The sequence below is a fragment of the Platichthys flesus genome, chromosome 12 (genome assembly GCF_949316205.1).
Source record: "Platichthys flesus chromosome 12, fPlaFle2.1, whole genome shotgun sequence".
Lineage (NCBI taxonomy): Eukaryota > Metazoa > Chordata > Actinopteri > Pleuronectiformes > Pleuronectidae > Platichthys > Platichthys flesus.
This window is the reverse complement of record NC_084956.1, coordinates 7,554,098-7,570,096: the sequence shown is the minus strand read 5'-3', so window position 1 is coordinate 7,570,096 and position 15,999 is coordinate 7,554,098. Positions and strand designations below refer to the sequence as shown.

General features: G+C 41.1%; 2 protein-coding genes across 4 annotated transcripts; one reads left to right on the top strand and one right to left on the bottom strand.

Annotated features, from left to right (window-relative positions):
* Positions 1 to 4: 4 nt before the first annotated feature.
* On the bottom strand, positions 5 to 8,819 carry abraxas2 (abraxas 2, BRISC complex subunit). Of its 2 annotated transcripts, none has more exons than XM_062400778.1 (9): positions 8,695 to 8,819; positions 7,375 to 7,465; positions 6,617 to 6,653; positions 6,114 to 6,180; positions 5,441 to 5,631; positions 4,944 to 5,066; positions 4,092 to 4,176; positions 3,879 to 3,996; positions 5 to 3,623 (listed from the first exon to the last, which is right to left on the bottom strand). In XM_062400778.1, the coding sequence occupies exons 1-9, from the start codon at positions 8,785 to 8,787 to the stop codon at positions 3,058 to 3,060; spliced, it is 1,371 nt and encodes a 456-aa protein (XP_062256762.1). In that variant the 5' UTR covers positions 8,788 to 8,819; the 3' UTR covers positions 5 to 3,057. The 2 variants fall into 2 exon arrangements, with proteins under 2 accessions (XP_062256762.1, XP_062256764.1); XM_062400780.1 differs by having other exon boundaries at positions 4,944 to 5,063.
* eef1akmt2 (EEF1A lysine methyltransferase 2) lies at positions 8,738 to 14,395 on the top strand. Of its 2 annotated transcripts, none has more exons than XM_062400781.1 (6): positions 8,738 to 8,963; positions 9,274 to 9,361; positions 9,912 to 10,026; positions 10,375 to 10,482; positions 11,970 to 12,186; positions 12,904 to 14,395. In XM_062400781.1, the coding sequence occupies exons 1-6, from the start codon at positions 8,753 to 8,755 to the stop codon at positions 12,999 to 13,001; spliced, it is 837 nt and encodes a 278-aa protein (XP_062256765.1). In that variant the 5' UTR covers positions 8,738 to 8,752; the 3' UTR covers positions 13,002 to 14,395. The 2 variants fall into 2 exon arrangements, with proteins under 2 accessions (XP_062256765.1, XP_062256766.1); XM_062400782.1 differs by having other exon boundaries at positions 8,827 to 8,963; positions 9,296 to 9,361.
* Positions 14,396 to 15,999: the final 1,604 nt, after the last annotated feature.

Genomic DNA, 15,999 nt, shown 5'->3' with positions numbered 1-15,999 from the left:
CAACTTTTAATCTGCACCAAATTAAAGCTTTACTAAATCATTGGTTCACAGGCGACATGTTATGCATCCGTGCAACTCTTGTTTACTGGGAAGGACGTCCCACTCTTATGTGATGTCACCGACACAAGCACCAGTATGTTTGGCGCATAGAGCGATGCCTACAAAGTAACTGAGTTCTGCACAAGTAAGAAAGAAGCTAGAATCTTACACAATTATCTTGCAAATTACATTTTAGCAGTATGAATGTATACAAATATATATATTTTAGTGCATGCAAAAAAATATCTTGCACGTTTTCCAATGTATGACAATAAGAAAACCAAGGCACATCTTGTCACATATGCAACGCATGTCTCATTTATTATCCCCCAGTTTCAGAAACCATATTCTCTGTGCTCGTCCAACCAAGTCCTGTGTCTACTTTCGTCAAGTACACAAATCCAGAGAACAGCTGAGAAGATCTAAGCTGTGCTCCGGCCTTTGTGCTTCAGGGAGGTGTTGATGTTGCAATAGTCCACACAAGGGTACGTAAAGGAAGAGGAAGGGTCACCCCCACCTCCCCATACAGTAAGAGTACATGAGTGTATATTTGTATGACTGTTGGAACTTGATAGGATTCTAACAATGACAGTCCTCTCATACCAGCGGTCCTCAAGCACCAGAGCCCTGCAGGGTTTTCAATTCCGGCCCTCGAGTCAGGGTTACACCTGAGGATGCCAGAGAGTAAGACATACAATGCAATCATCTAGAGCCTGAGAAGCAGGATTAAGAGTGAGGACCGACACGGAGAACTGCTGCTCTATACCACAACAATCGAATGAGACTAGTTTGTATATCAAGTGCTGTTTAAATGCTACCCCCTCCCTTGTCTACTATACATTCATTATTCATTTCCTTATTTTATTCCAGTTTTCGAAGGAAACTAAAAGTCCCAGAAATGGATTTTGTCATCTCTTTTAACATTGTGTGATTGTGTTACCCTGGGTGATTATTAAGTAACATTTGGAGTGCCAGTTCCCAATCAGTGATGCATCGGCATTACACATCAGGGCAAATTAAATGACCCTAAGGCGAAAAAAAAGACATTACATACAAACAGGCAATGTAAATAAAGCGGTGCTTGTTCACAAGGCAAAGCTTCTCCCACCGCAGAATGTCTAAATTTCTAAAGCGAGTGCAACCTGCTGATCACAATGTCAGACACCCTCCATGTGCAGTACAAACATCTTTCCATGCTGAAAATAACAAGTGTTTAGAACTGAGCAGGCTGTGCAAGGAAGGTGTCAACCCACACCTCAGCTGTCCTCAAATGGCTCAGGTAATAAAAAATTAAATAAAGTCTGTTATGCTCATTATAAAAACTTTGCCTTGCCGGGTGTTCGCTCACTAAACAAATTCCCACATGACTTTACAGTTCTAATTCAAGTTACAAATACTAAAGCGAGCAAAGTCACAGCTGCCCTCTTTCAATGTAGGTCCAATTTGAGGCTGTCAATAACATTACAAAGGGAGAACGGGTTCTGAAAGCAGAACACAAAAACACAACATGGTCGACAGGAACAGAAGGGAGGAGTGGAAGTCAATTATTGCAAACACAACACAGTTTGTTATTATTTTACCCCTCAAGAGAGATCTGTACGTGTGATCTGTGTGCAGATAGAAATTGCCCTGAGTGGAAGGCACTGTATACAGAAGCAAGGTCATAATAGTCACATTATCCAGGTCCACACACAGAACAGTGACCCAACCGGGTCCAAACACGTGAGGTCTGCTGACAACTATGCCGAGACAGGAAGGTGATTGCATCCTCTCTGTTCCTAAGGTTACAGTCCACACACTACAGGGGGGTATCAGCCTTCCGTTTGGACTTTAATAGAGAACAAGACAGTGAGAAGTGTGCTTGAAGTGGTTATATGATCACGCTCAGTAGTATTAGAAACAACCAGCACTGTGAAGTGAAAGTAGCAGCCAGGTTTTTATAAGAACAACAGACAGATGCAGTTTTATAAGTGGTAGTTCTCAGTGTTGCAGCAGCAGAAGAAGGGAACCTTAAGGGTCTGGTTAATAAAGCTATAGTACATCTTGTTTGCCCTGTGAACCCTGTACAACGCACAAAAGCTGAGCTGATTTTGGCTCAGGGTGGTCAAGGAGGAGGACTAACTCAAGTGGCACAACATGACAGCATTGGTATAGCACATTAATAAAGAAATCTTAAATTTTGTTAAGTGCAGCAAAGCGCATTCAATTTCAGTGTTATCCAAGAAGAAATAGACATTGACATTTTTGTCAATCAAATTATATTAACTGCTAATGTGACAAAATATATTTATATATATGTATATATAGAGCACCCATAATAGAAGTGGCAAGTAAATTTTGTTTGAAATCTATTTAAATAGGCAAAAGGTATGATTAAAGACAGAAATAACAAACAAAATATTACGTCCAAAATCAAACAAGTTACACATATATTTCTTTGTTCAAATTTAAAAATAAAAAGTAAACAACCATTTGCCTACTTCATGAAAAAAAAAAAAATCACTCGAAGGCCGCAGAATATTCTTCCATTGCTTTTCTTGGATGGGTTTTTTAAAAGATGGCAAAAAAGTGCAAGAGGTAATGCAAGAGAGGGTGCTCAAGAGTTGGTGATGCAAATGTGAAACAAAAAGAAGAAACAAAGAGGAGAAGGATCTGTTTTTTAGGGAGCTGGATTGCCAACCATTGTGTTGTAATATCTACTTCTAGCCATGAAACCAGACACACTGAAACAAGGACCCAGATCAAATTAAAAAAATAACAAATTAAAACAGATGACTCCCCCATCCCCCCAGTGAGACACAACTGGTGAGCCTGCAAAGCCTGGCAAGGTTTTCCACATAAAATGGAGATCAGACTAAGACAAGAAGAAATACACACAGTGACACCACCTGCGCATGCCTTTCACTTTCGGGACTGGCACTTCTTTTGTCTATATTTGTCTATCTTTGATTGCTTGAGTTGCCCACCTCTCAAGGTGCGTCACTTATGTATGTCCCTCACACGCCCTGTGGCATGTTTCTATGTGGTCTGTGAGCCATGAGCGTCCCCATCAGGACTGAGGGCAGCTGGTCGGCCTTGAGCTAAAACGCTGGCAGCGACCATTGGCAGGTGAGCTGATTCACTCACTAAGTTCTCATATTCACTACTGTCTTCATCTTCTTCATCGTCATCGTCGTCATCTTCCTGCCCTGCAGCTTGTCTGTCCAATGAGTCAGAGCTTGATCCGTCACCATTGCCAAGGTATGGGGTGCTGGGAGTGGTGACAGGGTTGGAGCTGGCACCAAGACCCAGGCCCAGCCCGAGGCCCAGGCCCATCCCCAGTGCACCAGGGGTAGGGTGTCCTGGGGAGCCCACAGCTTGGGGCCGGGGTAGTAGAGCAGCATTGGTAGGAGGGGAAGAGGAGGAGGGCAGAGAGTCATCCTGGATCAGGAGGTCAGCATATGATGGTGGGTTAGGTGAGGTTCTGGGCCGCTCTGGGGCAGAGGGTGTGTGGAAGGTCATTCTAGACAGAAGGGAAGCTTCAGAAGGTTCTGTGTTCTCCTCTGGAGTGGAATGGGAATCTGCATTTTGGGCTTCCTGGAGCTCTGTAGAAACACACAGATGTAACTGGTAAAAAAAACTGTTGTGCTAGGTTAAAGCTGGTTGTTCATCAAATATTTAAAAAGGGCCTCTAGGAAATGGAGTAACTCAAAATAACTAATATATATATGCTGCTTAATATTTCTTGTTTGCTATTGAGCTTGAGTGAATTTGTATTTCAAATTACAAAATCAGCATACACACAAATTTCAGGAACAATGCCATATTTCCGGTTCATATAATCCAAAACAGGTACGTACTTCTCTCCTCTTCTGCCGTCTTGCGCTTCCTGAGAGCAATTTGTTCTTTGAGTTTATTTACATCCTCTTGAATTTTCTCCTTCACACGTTCACTTTGTTCTACTTCCCCACACACAGCCTAAAAAGAAGACACAAATGTGAAAAAGTCACATACTAGAGAAAGAGTTTTTTCAGTCATCTTGTGATCAAACTTTTTCATGTCATTTCAATCACCTGCAGTTTATCTTGTAGTGCACTGTAGACTTGAAATATTGTTCGTATATCCTTCATCACACCATCTTTGTCAAAGAATTCAGCCCTGGGGAAATATTTCACAACACATTCACACAGTGAATCATTAATACATGATATCACCCAGTACAAGCTCACCAAATATGTTCGTCAAAAAAACAACATCCCCTGGATGTCACTGGATTAAAAATATCTGCTGAATGAGCTGAGGTGAAAATAGAGTTTCAGAGGTTAGACAGAGCTTTAGTCTAAATGATAATGATGCATTATATTCTAATTATCAATGACAGAAACACTGGGTCTGTCTAGATGCAAGGCACAGAAACACACACATGCACATACTTGTATTTGAACTATCTTTGTGAGGAAACGCTTTGACATTCCCTAGCCCTAACCCTAACCCAACCCTTCCACTTAACTTAACCATCATGAGCAAACCCTTATCCCTAGTCTAAACCTTATAAAAACCTGGAACTTAAAACCAAGTTTTTAAACTGCACTGAAGGTCAGAAAGTGAGGAACAGGAAAGTGCTGGAACTACACACCCCCAGAGAGACCAAGGTTAAATCTCTGCCAACAGTGCGCCCCATCAAACAGTAAAGTGTTTGTGGCAGGGAATCAACCGATTAGCAGAGGAACCAGCATGGGCAGTGAGAGGGAATTGAATGTGTCATGTCCTCAAGGTGAAGCTGTAGTATGCCGTCACATGAAAACAGGTGGCTGCCGCAAATCCAAACAAATGAGGGGACATGTGACTGTCTAAACCCTCCCTGAGCCAAAAACAGCGGTAGACTCTCACCCACACCCACACAAAGGAGGGAGTCCAGACCTTACCCATGCTCTTTGATGACCTTGGCATAGTTTATTGAGGTGTTGGGAACAGAGGAGACTTTGTATTCCTGCTGGCTTGTGTTGCCAAGGTTTGGGATTGTGAGGGTGATCCTCTGGTTGTACCTGCTAAAGGGAAATAACCAGTTAGCACAACTACTATATTACTACATATAGCTACTGCTTTCATTGATTGAATTTATGAAGCACTTCTTTTCTTGATGATTTATGAAGCTGAAAAGACTGCACGTAATTCATGCAAGTAAACGTGAGACCACAGACTAAATGAATGTAACTGAAGACAGAAACAAAGACTATTTAAAAGACATTGAGAAAGACACTGCGTCACATAATGAATTCCCCCTGATCTATTTAATTTTGCACAGGATACCTATCATCTGAAGTATTTCTGCGCACAAGGAACTTAGATATAGAAAATAAATGTTGGTGTTTCTGTGTAAATCAATATCTGGAGAGTTGTGTGAATTCTCTATCATTCTCACCTGCGGCTAGGTCTAAAGAGCACATACTCCAGTGCATGCGTGGAGCTGTTGGCAGTGGAGATGAAGCTGAAAAGAAGGAAGACGAGGTCGGGCACACCGAGCAGCTGAGTCAGCTGTTTGTGGATGATCTGTTCCCTGAAAGTCATCTGTTGTTGTGAGTTCCTCCGGAACCGGTACCAGCCAATGACATTCTACATGAGCAGCGAAACGAATCTTTTACAATGTGGTTTATCCAATAAAGTTTGGCTAGTTCAACTGAGTTAGGAGAAACTAAGAACAATAATGTACTAATAACAAGTGTTGTGGCCACCAAAACACCAAAACTGTCCACAACATTATGAAACCTGTTGAGCTACCAATCGATGCTACAGTATGGAAATGTAACACATACATTTCAATGCAATGGTGTTAAAAATCTGTAAATTTTCACAAATGAATTGATATTTTGAAAAGCAACAAACACAATTTTAGTGTAAAATCACTCAATTTTCAATAAGTCAAAAAAAAATTGAAATTAAAAAGAATAAAAAAATTATATAATTAATGTCTGATTTACGAGGATTTAATTTTAGGGCAGCATTGGTGTAAAATCAACAAGATGACATAAAAAAATTTCACAGGCCATTAATAGCAATGTATGTTGGAGTGACATTAATCAAAAACATGAACTCACTTTCCGCCTATCTTTAAGGATGTGGTTGAGATTTTCTTCACAGATTTTGCCTGCGTTGTCATAAAAGCTGGTGAAAAGAAAAAACACACACCTGTCATTTCCAACTGAATCATCATGAGTATCAACTCATACTCATCATGTGAGACTCTACTCAGTCTTGTCAAGTGGAGCCATCTACTGTCCAATGTTTACTTAATTCAGTCTGTGCTCAATTTGATAAATGTAACTGAGGTTTCCATGTAATTTGCTTCTCTGCACACAGGCACTTTTTACTGTGTAATATAAATGCACAAAGAGAATAATAATTCTTAAAAAGTGCCACTTTAACTTATTTACTCTTTTTATGTCAGGGAGTTTCTCAAATTAAACTATAATGGGACATTTTGTTGGACACGCATTTCTGTTTCCCTAAACCATTATTTGTTTAAGAATGGTATAAACAATATGCATTGATGATGACTGACAATAATAAAACCGGTTTCAGAAGAAAAAGCTCATCTTACCTAAACAATTGTGCACAAGGATAATGGTTTTGGATTTCTGTTGGGAACAAATATTGACAAAGGTTTTCATTATTATATTGAATTATAACTGAACATATTTAATGGCATAATCAAAATGTATTTCAAAGTGTATCCCAACAACCAAAATTCACAACACAGGCCTGCAACTTGTTGCCATTTGCATGAAGATCTTTGTTATCACACCTGCAAATTACAATATATGGCTAAAAACATACTGTTAGCCTTCTGTTGCTGATCATGTTGCACAAGCTTTTAGTTTTAGTTAATATAGAAGACAAACCACACACCATACTGTTTATTTCCCCCCCTTTCTTTTTATGTCCCAATTGGTCTATGGCTTTACTGACAGTTAAGAGAGAGCTTGGGTACTGCTATGAGGGGAAATACCAGATGTCAGCAAAAGGTATGCACTTCTGAAAATGATAAAAGCCATCTCTGAATTACAGAGGAGGGAATTTCAGTCTGTACTGCACACGCCTACACAGTCTCAGGAAGAGCTGTTAAGCAAAATAAGTGAGAACACTTTGTGGGTGGACCATGAGTGTACAGGAGCTTTAACAGACCTAGTATTACATGTTGTTGTAAAATGAAAAAAATGTAAAATGGTGCAAAAGGTTTCAAAGGTTACCAGCTTTTTCCATGCACATACACATAACTTGTCATTCAAAACATGAACCAGTTGCTACTTCATGTTTTGGATGCCACAGGGTTTATGTTTTAAATTTCTCAGGCCTTACCTACTACCTGGATCAGCTCTGCAGTGCTGATCTGTGTGTCACTGATGCTGACAGTCTCTTCTTGCCTAACATCTCCTAATAGGAAGCCCTCCTATGCAAATACATTTTAAAAAGTGGTTAGGACATTATTGTGCACGTGAAACAATAAGTGCATTAAACAATTAGTTAATTAACAGAAGATTAATTAACACCAATTTCGATAATCAATGACTTGGTTCAAGCAAAAAGGATGTACATTAACATGATTAAGACCTACCTTAATGTATTGGTATACAAAGTATAAATAGTATTTAGTGTGAATATATTTTGCCCGATTTTGTGCCCGGATTTTATAGAATAAAAACAATAAATGATCAGCCAATTAAAATTCAGAATAAAGGCAGATGAATGCTTCATATAAGTATCAGAAACTGAATCAACACATTCCTTCATATAACATTACAAAACAACATATCAGTTTTGGTTCCGGGTATTATGTAACCCTGACAGCTGACAGTGGTTGCTTGACACAGTGCTGCCTTGCTCAACAGTCACCGGCTTATGTCAGGAATGCCGGTAAACTCGAAAGCAGCAACTCCCCACAGATGTAAACAGTGCTAACGTTAGCATAGTTATTTCCCTTTATCGCAACGTGATTCTCCTGCACGATCCCTCTGCAGCTAGAAAACCAGAGCAACACCACAATTCAAATACAGTGATAACACACACGTACAGCACGTCACTTTGCTGAACTGTGTTGACGTGCATGCTACTGACGTTAGCCGTCTTAGGTCAGCTGACACAAGGAAAACTAAAGTGCTTTCTGACTCCTTGTTTGAAAATGTGCTGTGTTGCCTTCTTGCACTTGTTGAGACACCGGCCTGATATCAGATGTCAGGGGGGGGGGGGGCAAAGATGTTGGCAGCACCTACACACGGAAGTCACTTGACTTGGTGACTTAGCTAGCATGCTAGGTAGCTAACTGAGTACTTCCTGGAACACAAACTTTCCATGCAGCGTTCCTGTGTTACGACAGCAGCTCTTCGCGTTCACAGCTATTTGTTGCTAATGCTACGAGTTTATAATTAACGTCTGTCTGACGTTGTCATGTTAAAATGACCAGCCCTGCCTCCGTGTTGCCGAAGCGACACACTGTGATTAAACCCTCAACCCGCCGGTGAATAGACGGGACCGATGCTAGCTAGCCAGCAACAGGATGATGACACTGGAAAACAACACAAACTAATGGCGCCGGTGGACGGTCTCAAACGTCCCCGAGCCCCGCGCCCCCTTTAGCAGCTGCTGCCGTGTTAGCTCGTCAACATGGATGCAGATACTCACATGATCGGATTTGCTGTTGGCGCTGTGATAACACACAGAACTAAAAGTATAACCTGAAATGGATGCCGCCATGTTGGAAACATCCCTGTCCATCCCGATGCCCCCCCGCGGATGCAGGCACGCTCCGGAACTGCAAGGTCTCACGGGAAGTGTAGGCGAAGGGTTTTCACCAGCATGGAGGACACGCGTGGTTGTGGAGACGCCACAGACCCGGGAAACAAATGCTCGGATAACGACTTTGGGCCGTCAAAGCTGGGGACGAAGGAACAGTAAGTGCCGTGACTGAGATCCGCTGCTAATGTTAGCTTCCGGTGTTTTGGTTATTGCTGTCAGAGCTCCACTGCTACGAGAGACAACAACAACAAAGCTAACTCATGTAGCTTCAACTGTTTTCCTCAACCATCGCTTGAAGTTTATTTGGAATAAATGCACAGACTTGACAAAGCGGATGTGTTCGTGCATGTGTGCGTGCATGTGTGTATATATGTATATTTGTTGCAGCACGACATGTCATGAGTCCGGTGTAAAGCAATGTGTCACATGTGCATGAGCTGTCAGTGACCTGTCTTCTTCTCATAGACTGTATATGGTTCTTCTGCAGTTGGGACGATACATACGAAAAAGAACTGGAGACGTTCAAAGACATCGGGGATGTTGGTGATATATGGTAAGCATGCAGAGAACTACGGTGGCCCTGAAGTGCAGATCACAACCTCCTCATCGCCTATCGGACAGACGCACTGTGCAGCTGCTTGCAGACATGCAATGAACTCCGGAAAATCCCCTGAAGTTATCCAGAGGGAATGCACGTGAGATCGTAAAGGTCCAAGTCAGCTGCTGGGGACATTCTCCAGAGTTTATTCTGTCAGCCCCCTTGTAAAAATTCCCATGTGAGAATACAGCAGGAGATTAGCCGGAGGATTCACAGTGAGCAAGTGGGAACACTCATGACATTTCTAACATGCAACAGAGGCAAAGCTGTTAAAATCTAAAAGAATACAAACATCTCAGGATGAAAGTGGTGTGCAATACATAAAATACAAAGACGAAGATGTCAACTTGGAAAGACACTGAGATCCAAGAGCTCGACTCTTTTTAACAGGAAGAGAAAGCTGAAGAAACACATTTTCTTATTTGCTTGTTTGTTTCCTTATTTTTCTTCTTTTTTTGTATCCCATCCTGTCACTGAAGTCTGTGTGTTTCCGTCTTGTTGTCAGGTTCGGTGAGGAAAGCATGAGTCGTGTGCTGCGGTGGATGGAGAGAGCTGAGATCCCAGAAAACGCTGCCATTCTGGACATTGGCACCGGAAATGGAGCCTTTTTAGTTGAACTGGTGTGAAACTACCTGAAAACTACTGATTCACATGTTGTGTTTATAAATGATGAGTTCACCACGATCACAGCAAATCACAAAAATATAGAAACATCTGGACAACAGGGAAATGAATAATGGAGGTACACAATGTTACCACCATAGTGTTCAGGAAAAAGCAGAAATCTTAAAACCAAATGCCATCTGCATGAGGAAACACAACAAGGGGTTAAGTGGAAATATGCTTGCACTGCTGAAGGTCTACTGTGATGACCTACTTCTAAAAGCACTTTGACTTTCCTCACACATTTCTTCAACTGTTGATTAACTGCTTTTTTCATTCGCTGTGTTTTTTTTTTTTACTGCCAGGCCAAACATGGCTACAGGAACCTGTCGGGTATAGATTATTCTCCAGCTTCAGTGGAATTGGCCAGAAATGTTCTGCAGGCGGAGGACTTGACAGAAGTCACCTTAAAGGTGGGTTCGGATGTGTTTGTCATTAAAACTGTATGATCACTTGTCACAACAGTAGAATAATCCATTTAGGGGCCACATCGGCTGCAAGTTCACATTCGCTTATTAGGTAAGAAGTGAAGTTTGTAAATAAAAGTTTACCACATCTACCTTCAAACCGGGAGTTGAAGGTTTGTGGGTTTTGTAGTAAACATGACAACAATGACATGGTGTGCATTGAAATGTGTGTCTTCATGTGAAAGTGCCTAGCAGAATGCTGATGATTGAGAAGATGGCCGATTCACTTTGAACTGAAAAATTATAATTTTTTCGCAAAAAGAAAATCCACTATTTGTAAGTGCTTCAACATAATATTTGAGTGCATCTGGATGTACTAATATCCCATAGAAATCAAATGAATACCTTTCATTCTGGAGGGCCCGTGATGCAATCCAGCTTTCAGCATGCTCTGACCGACTCTGGTTCCTGGAAGGTGAGAGGAACCGCTTCTGTGTTTGCCATGCAGGAGAGTGAAACCGTCCTGAAGGTGTTGGAAGTCTGCCCACCATTCAGATTAACCTGATTAACCAAAGCCCCAGATGAAGTGGCAAGATTTAACACATCTATTAACATTCATATATGCAAGAAAAACACTTAAATGCTGGCCGGTCTATATGGGCTGTGATAAGTGATTTTTCCTTCCTGGATCGCATATTGCGGTTGCATATATGTTATATGTGTAACACATTGATGACAGTGTGTGTGTTTTGCTTTGGCCTCAAGCCTGCCATTGAAGTCAATATTGACCTTAGTTACAGGGGAAGCACAATGAGTGTGTGTGTGTGTGTGAGGGAGAAAGAAACTTAACGTTGGCATCTTTTTCCACAACTGCAGTGTTTCAAAATGAGTGTGTGCATGTGTGCACACGCAGCCACATTATTAAAAAGTTTTCTCATCAGGTCTTTACCTCAAAGGTCACTCACACTCTCAAACCTACGCCAATCCCCGTCTCTATTTCCATTCATCACGCCCTACTCTGTGTGACACTTTCCCTTTTATACGTTCCTTCCACGTCTTCCCAGTTTTTCTGTTTTTAGGGTCACACTCAGATTGAACTCGGGTCAGCTGCATCAATATATCAACATATCTGTCTCCCGTGAATCACTGTTAATCCTCCCCCGTAAATTTTGTGACCCATGATTTGTGACTATGTGGCTCTCGAGCTCAACCCAGAGATCTGGTGCTCTGCCCTCTGTCCAGATAAAGGGCTCCTTTCACTGGCGATAGAGCAGCAAACTTTCGCAGAATTAACTGCTGTCATGTCGACAGCTGGAATTTCGTTTTAAAGGCAAGCAGTTAGGTATAACAAATTTAATCTTGGCTGATGTTGAAAGATTTTTTTATTGTCCAGGTTACCACATGGTTCGCCCTACGGATAACGGGTCAAACTAAACATTAGTCACTGTATGTCTACTGATTAACTTTTCCTTAACTTCTATCTTTTATTTTAGGAGATGGATTTCTTAAACCATCAAGGCCAGCTTAAGGACTTTGACGTCTGCATCGACAAAGGAACATTTGATGCGATAAGTCTTAACCCACACAACACAGAGGAGGGCAAGGAACTCTACGTCCAGGCTTTGAAAGACGCTCTGAAGGACAAAGGATTCTTTACCATCACATCCTGTAACTGGACCAAAGAGCAGTTGCTACACAGATTCACTGAAGGTGAAGGGAAACTTACAATAACCATTATTGATCTGATCATTTATCTTGATTAGTGTTATTGAGTATGGCTGAGTGAGAGAAATGCCAAGTGCAGGTGGAGTCTGTGGTCGTCCAGGCTGTACTAAACCTATATTTAGTTCAGATTTAATCATAAACCTAATCTGAATTACATACTCTTTAAACCCAGGTGCAAGTTTTCAGTGTTATAAGTAGGTTAAAACACTTTTCAATCCTTTAGGTGTGTGTCAATGTGATCTGCAGTTTGTGTTTGACATGTGAAGCCTTTGCATATCTGGGTGTTTTGGTTGTCTGACCCTCAATTCGAAGCATGGAGACGGATCCACAACCATGACGGTTACCTGGCACGTTGTTTAGCTGCAGGCAGCAACACCCTCGTAAAGTCAGAATCTCGGAGAGCTTCCATTTTCTGTCACCCATCTCGGTGTAGTCGCTCCACAAAGCCTGCAGGGGGCCAGAGGGCTGAGAGCTCTCATCTGTCACACCGACAGCCTGTCTTTACTAGGCCCCAGGAAGCAGCACAGATGGTGGAGTGATAGTTCCACACTCGTAGTTTTGCTCCTTAACACTTTGTAGCTAAAGACTGCAATAGGAGATTTTAGGAATCTCTGTTTAAGAAAAGTATGTTGATGCACTGGTAGTTTGCATAATGCACATGTCTTAACCTGCACTTCTTTTTTCCTCTGTGTTGCCTCTCAGGATTTGAGTTTGTACAGGAGTTGCCAACACCCAGTTTCCAGTTTGGAGGCGCAAGGGGAAACACTGTGTCAGCACTCATCTTCAAGCGAGTGCATTGATTTACACGTCCCAAAAGAATTGTTATCCTTTTTTTGGATCGTTTCTCTGTAGTTTATTTTTTTCTGTTTATCAGAGGAATTGTTAATGTAATATCTGTGCAAGATATTTTTAATACAAGATCTAATAACGCAGGATTCTAAAAACATGGAGAGAGTTTTGCTTCTGACGTATTCATTTAATACCGATCCTCAGTTCTTAAGCCATCTGGGATGTTTATGCAATTCTCAAGATGAGTTGTAAAAATCCAATTTCAGTTCCAGGAATGTTTGTATACTGTTGTTTATGTACTGAGCAGTTTCTCATATATATTCCAGAAATCATCCTGAAGTCTTTTTGTATCTGCTTCTTTCCAAACTGTTACAGAACAAACATGTAATTTTGTCACTGAAGATTATTAAAGTCACATTGGAGGTGTTCTAAAAATGACAATGTAAACACAAACAGCTGAAACTGAGAAACTGATTTTGTGTAACAAGAACTGCTTCCACATGAAACCTTTTACGACTGATTAACAGAAGTTCTCCAAGGCCCTTGATGTCGTCCAGGTTCCCATGTCCGTGGCATTAGGAGACTTTCTTCTTCTCTTCGTCCCAGTGCACCCACTGACACTTCTTTGACTGAAACATAGCTTTCCTGAGGATATTTGTGGTAACAAGTCAGCCAGACTGTTATCCTGCCTTTGTTTGTTTGATTTGAGTAATTATCAGACCTAGAGGCCATAAGTGGGGGAGGGGGCTAAACAAAAGTACCTTACATGTTTCCCTATTTCATAAATCATTGTGAAAGCCCTTAAATGACTTTACAATGTTCCTGTTGGGTGTCCTGACCCACATATTTGACAACCACTGTTCGGTCTTACCAGGCACTTAATTGCATTCATCTTTCATGTCATGTGAAAAATAGCCTCCTACCTAATTGGCTAAACTGGAATCCAGCAGAGCTTGGGGTCTCCGGGACCATGATTAAGAACTTCTGACATAATGAATAAACAAGAGGCCGTGGCATCTGCGAGCAGAGGAGCTTGTCTGCCATTTCCTCTCTCAATGGCATCATTAATAACTGCCAAGCTCTGGCTCCTAATTGCAGCCCGGGCTGGTGGCCCAATGGGAGCCATCGATGTTGAGGCACGCTGTTGAGTAAACACATGCAAGCTTTACAAGAATTACTGCCTGGAATTTTACAAGGCACTGGATATCCTGCCTGGATGTGCATAATATGCCCCAGTTTACAGCTCACTCACATTTTCCCATGAAGTGAAATCTCCTCTGTGGAGCTCCAGCTCAGTAAAACATCATTTTCTTTGCTTGTATCAACTTTAACTCTTTTAAACGTCTCATCAGGCAGCTCTGTGAGCGGCATGAGATTAATATGTATTAAAGTTGAATATACTGTGGCCCTTTCAAGTGCTTTACACATGTGCTGTTATAAGATAAGGACTACACCACACTTTTTCGGTCAGTTTTTCTATGACTCCTCATTCCTAATAATGGATCCTGCAATATTCAAAACAAATTACTCAGAAAAAATATTCTATTTCAAAGAAGTTGTGGAATACAGGATATTTATGATTACAGAGTCATCATGGAGTCCTGCGGATGTTGATGTGCCACTTCTGAGTAATGTACTGGTGACACTGTGTTGGATGGGGACATCGTCTGTTAATGTCAATATGTGGATTTACAGGATGTGTAAACTCAGTCAGGAAGTCAAACTGGCTTCCCTTCAACGAAGTGGGAGGTCAGATCCACTTCTCAATGTCATCTTTAAAAGAGTTTTATTACCTTGCGCCACAGAAAAAATACAACTTTTATTCTGCATCTTCCCGAGGTGAACTGAGCTTGTACAGAACATTTACTACTGTCAGCACTTTGGCTTTCAGGGGTTGGCCCACGTTTTTGAAGCTGCACTTTTATTCCAATCGTAATGTTAACCTATGGGTTTAGACCTCATGCCATAGCCCACTGGCTGCCCTACCAGCATGACTACCGCACTTCAACCTCTCAAGTGCGATACTGCAAATATTTATGTGTTTTCTTTCACTCCATCTCCCTGGAAACTCGTTTGAAGGTCTCCTAATAGGATTTCGGTGAATTGGTTGGATTACTCCACCGTGTAGCAGTGGAGTTTTCCATGGCAGCAGAGTCATTGTGGGTTTGGGAAAGACTTTTACTCTTTCCAAGCATTTCCTACCTTTTCAGTAATATTTCTACATATCCAACACCATAAATATGCCCATTCATTTTCTAAACCGGGTCACTGATTAAAGTAAACAGAGAAGGAAATGAGGAAGTGACATTCAATAGTGATAAGTTGTTTGTTGCTTGTGTTAATCACGCTTTTCAACTGACATAGAAGCAATTGAATTTTTTTTAAAAACTTTTTTAATATACTTCCAAAATATTAAGATTGATAAAATACAACAAAAGAGTTCTGTGTTTTATTTACGTAGGACATTAATACAATCTTGTATGGTTTGAAGTCAGTGGGCGAGTCACCTGAGAAGTTTTTGGTAAAATATGAATATTCATATAAATAATGGCACTGAAACCCAAAAAGAGAGTTGTGTCCTGTTTATCCAGTGTAATATTAATATCTGATTTGATTCAGAGTCAGTAAGTCACATGACAGTTAAGCCATTGAGGAAGATATGTCTTCTAAGATGAATATTCATGAACAATAGAGAACATACTAAAATACAATAGAAGGATGTATGTTCTATTTGTCTAGGGTGGCAATAACATCTGATATGATTTGGAGTCAGTGGCTCACATGATGTGGAAACTAGTAAAAACAAAGTTATATCCCATTCAAAATGGAATTCAATGAGGATGAGAGTGAAATCTTCAACTTTATAAACATAACTTCACCAAAGTCGTTCCCTCACACGAAGCTGCAGCTATTTGCACCATTAACATCCATAAAAAGCATAAAAATAATAATACAATAAAAAAGGAGCACGAGCATCGTAAATGCCTGGAGGGAGGACCACGGCGGAAC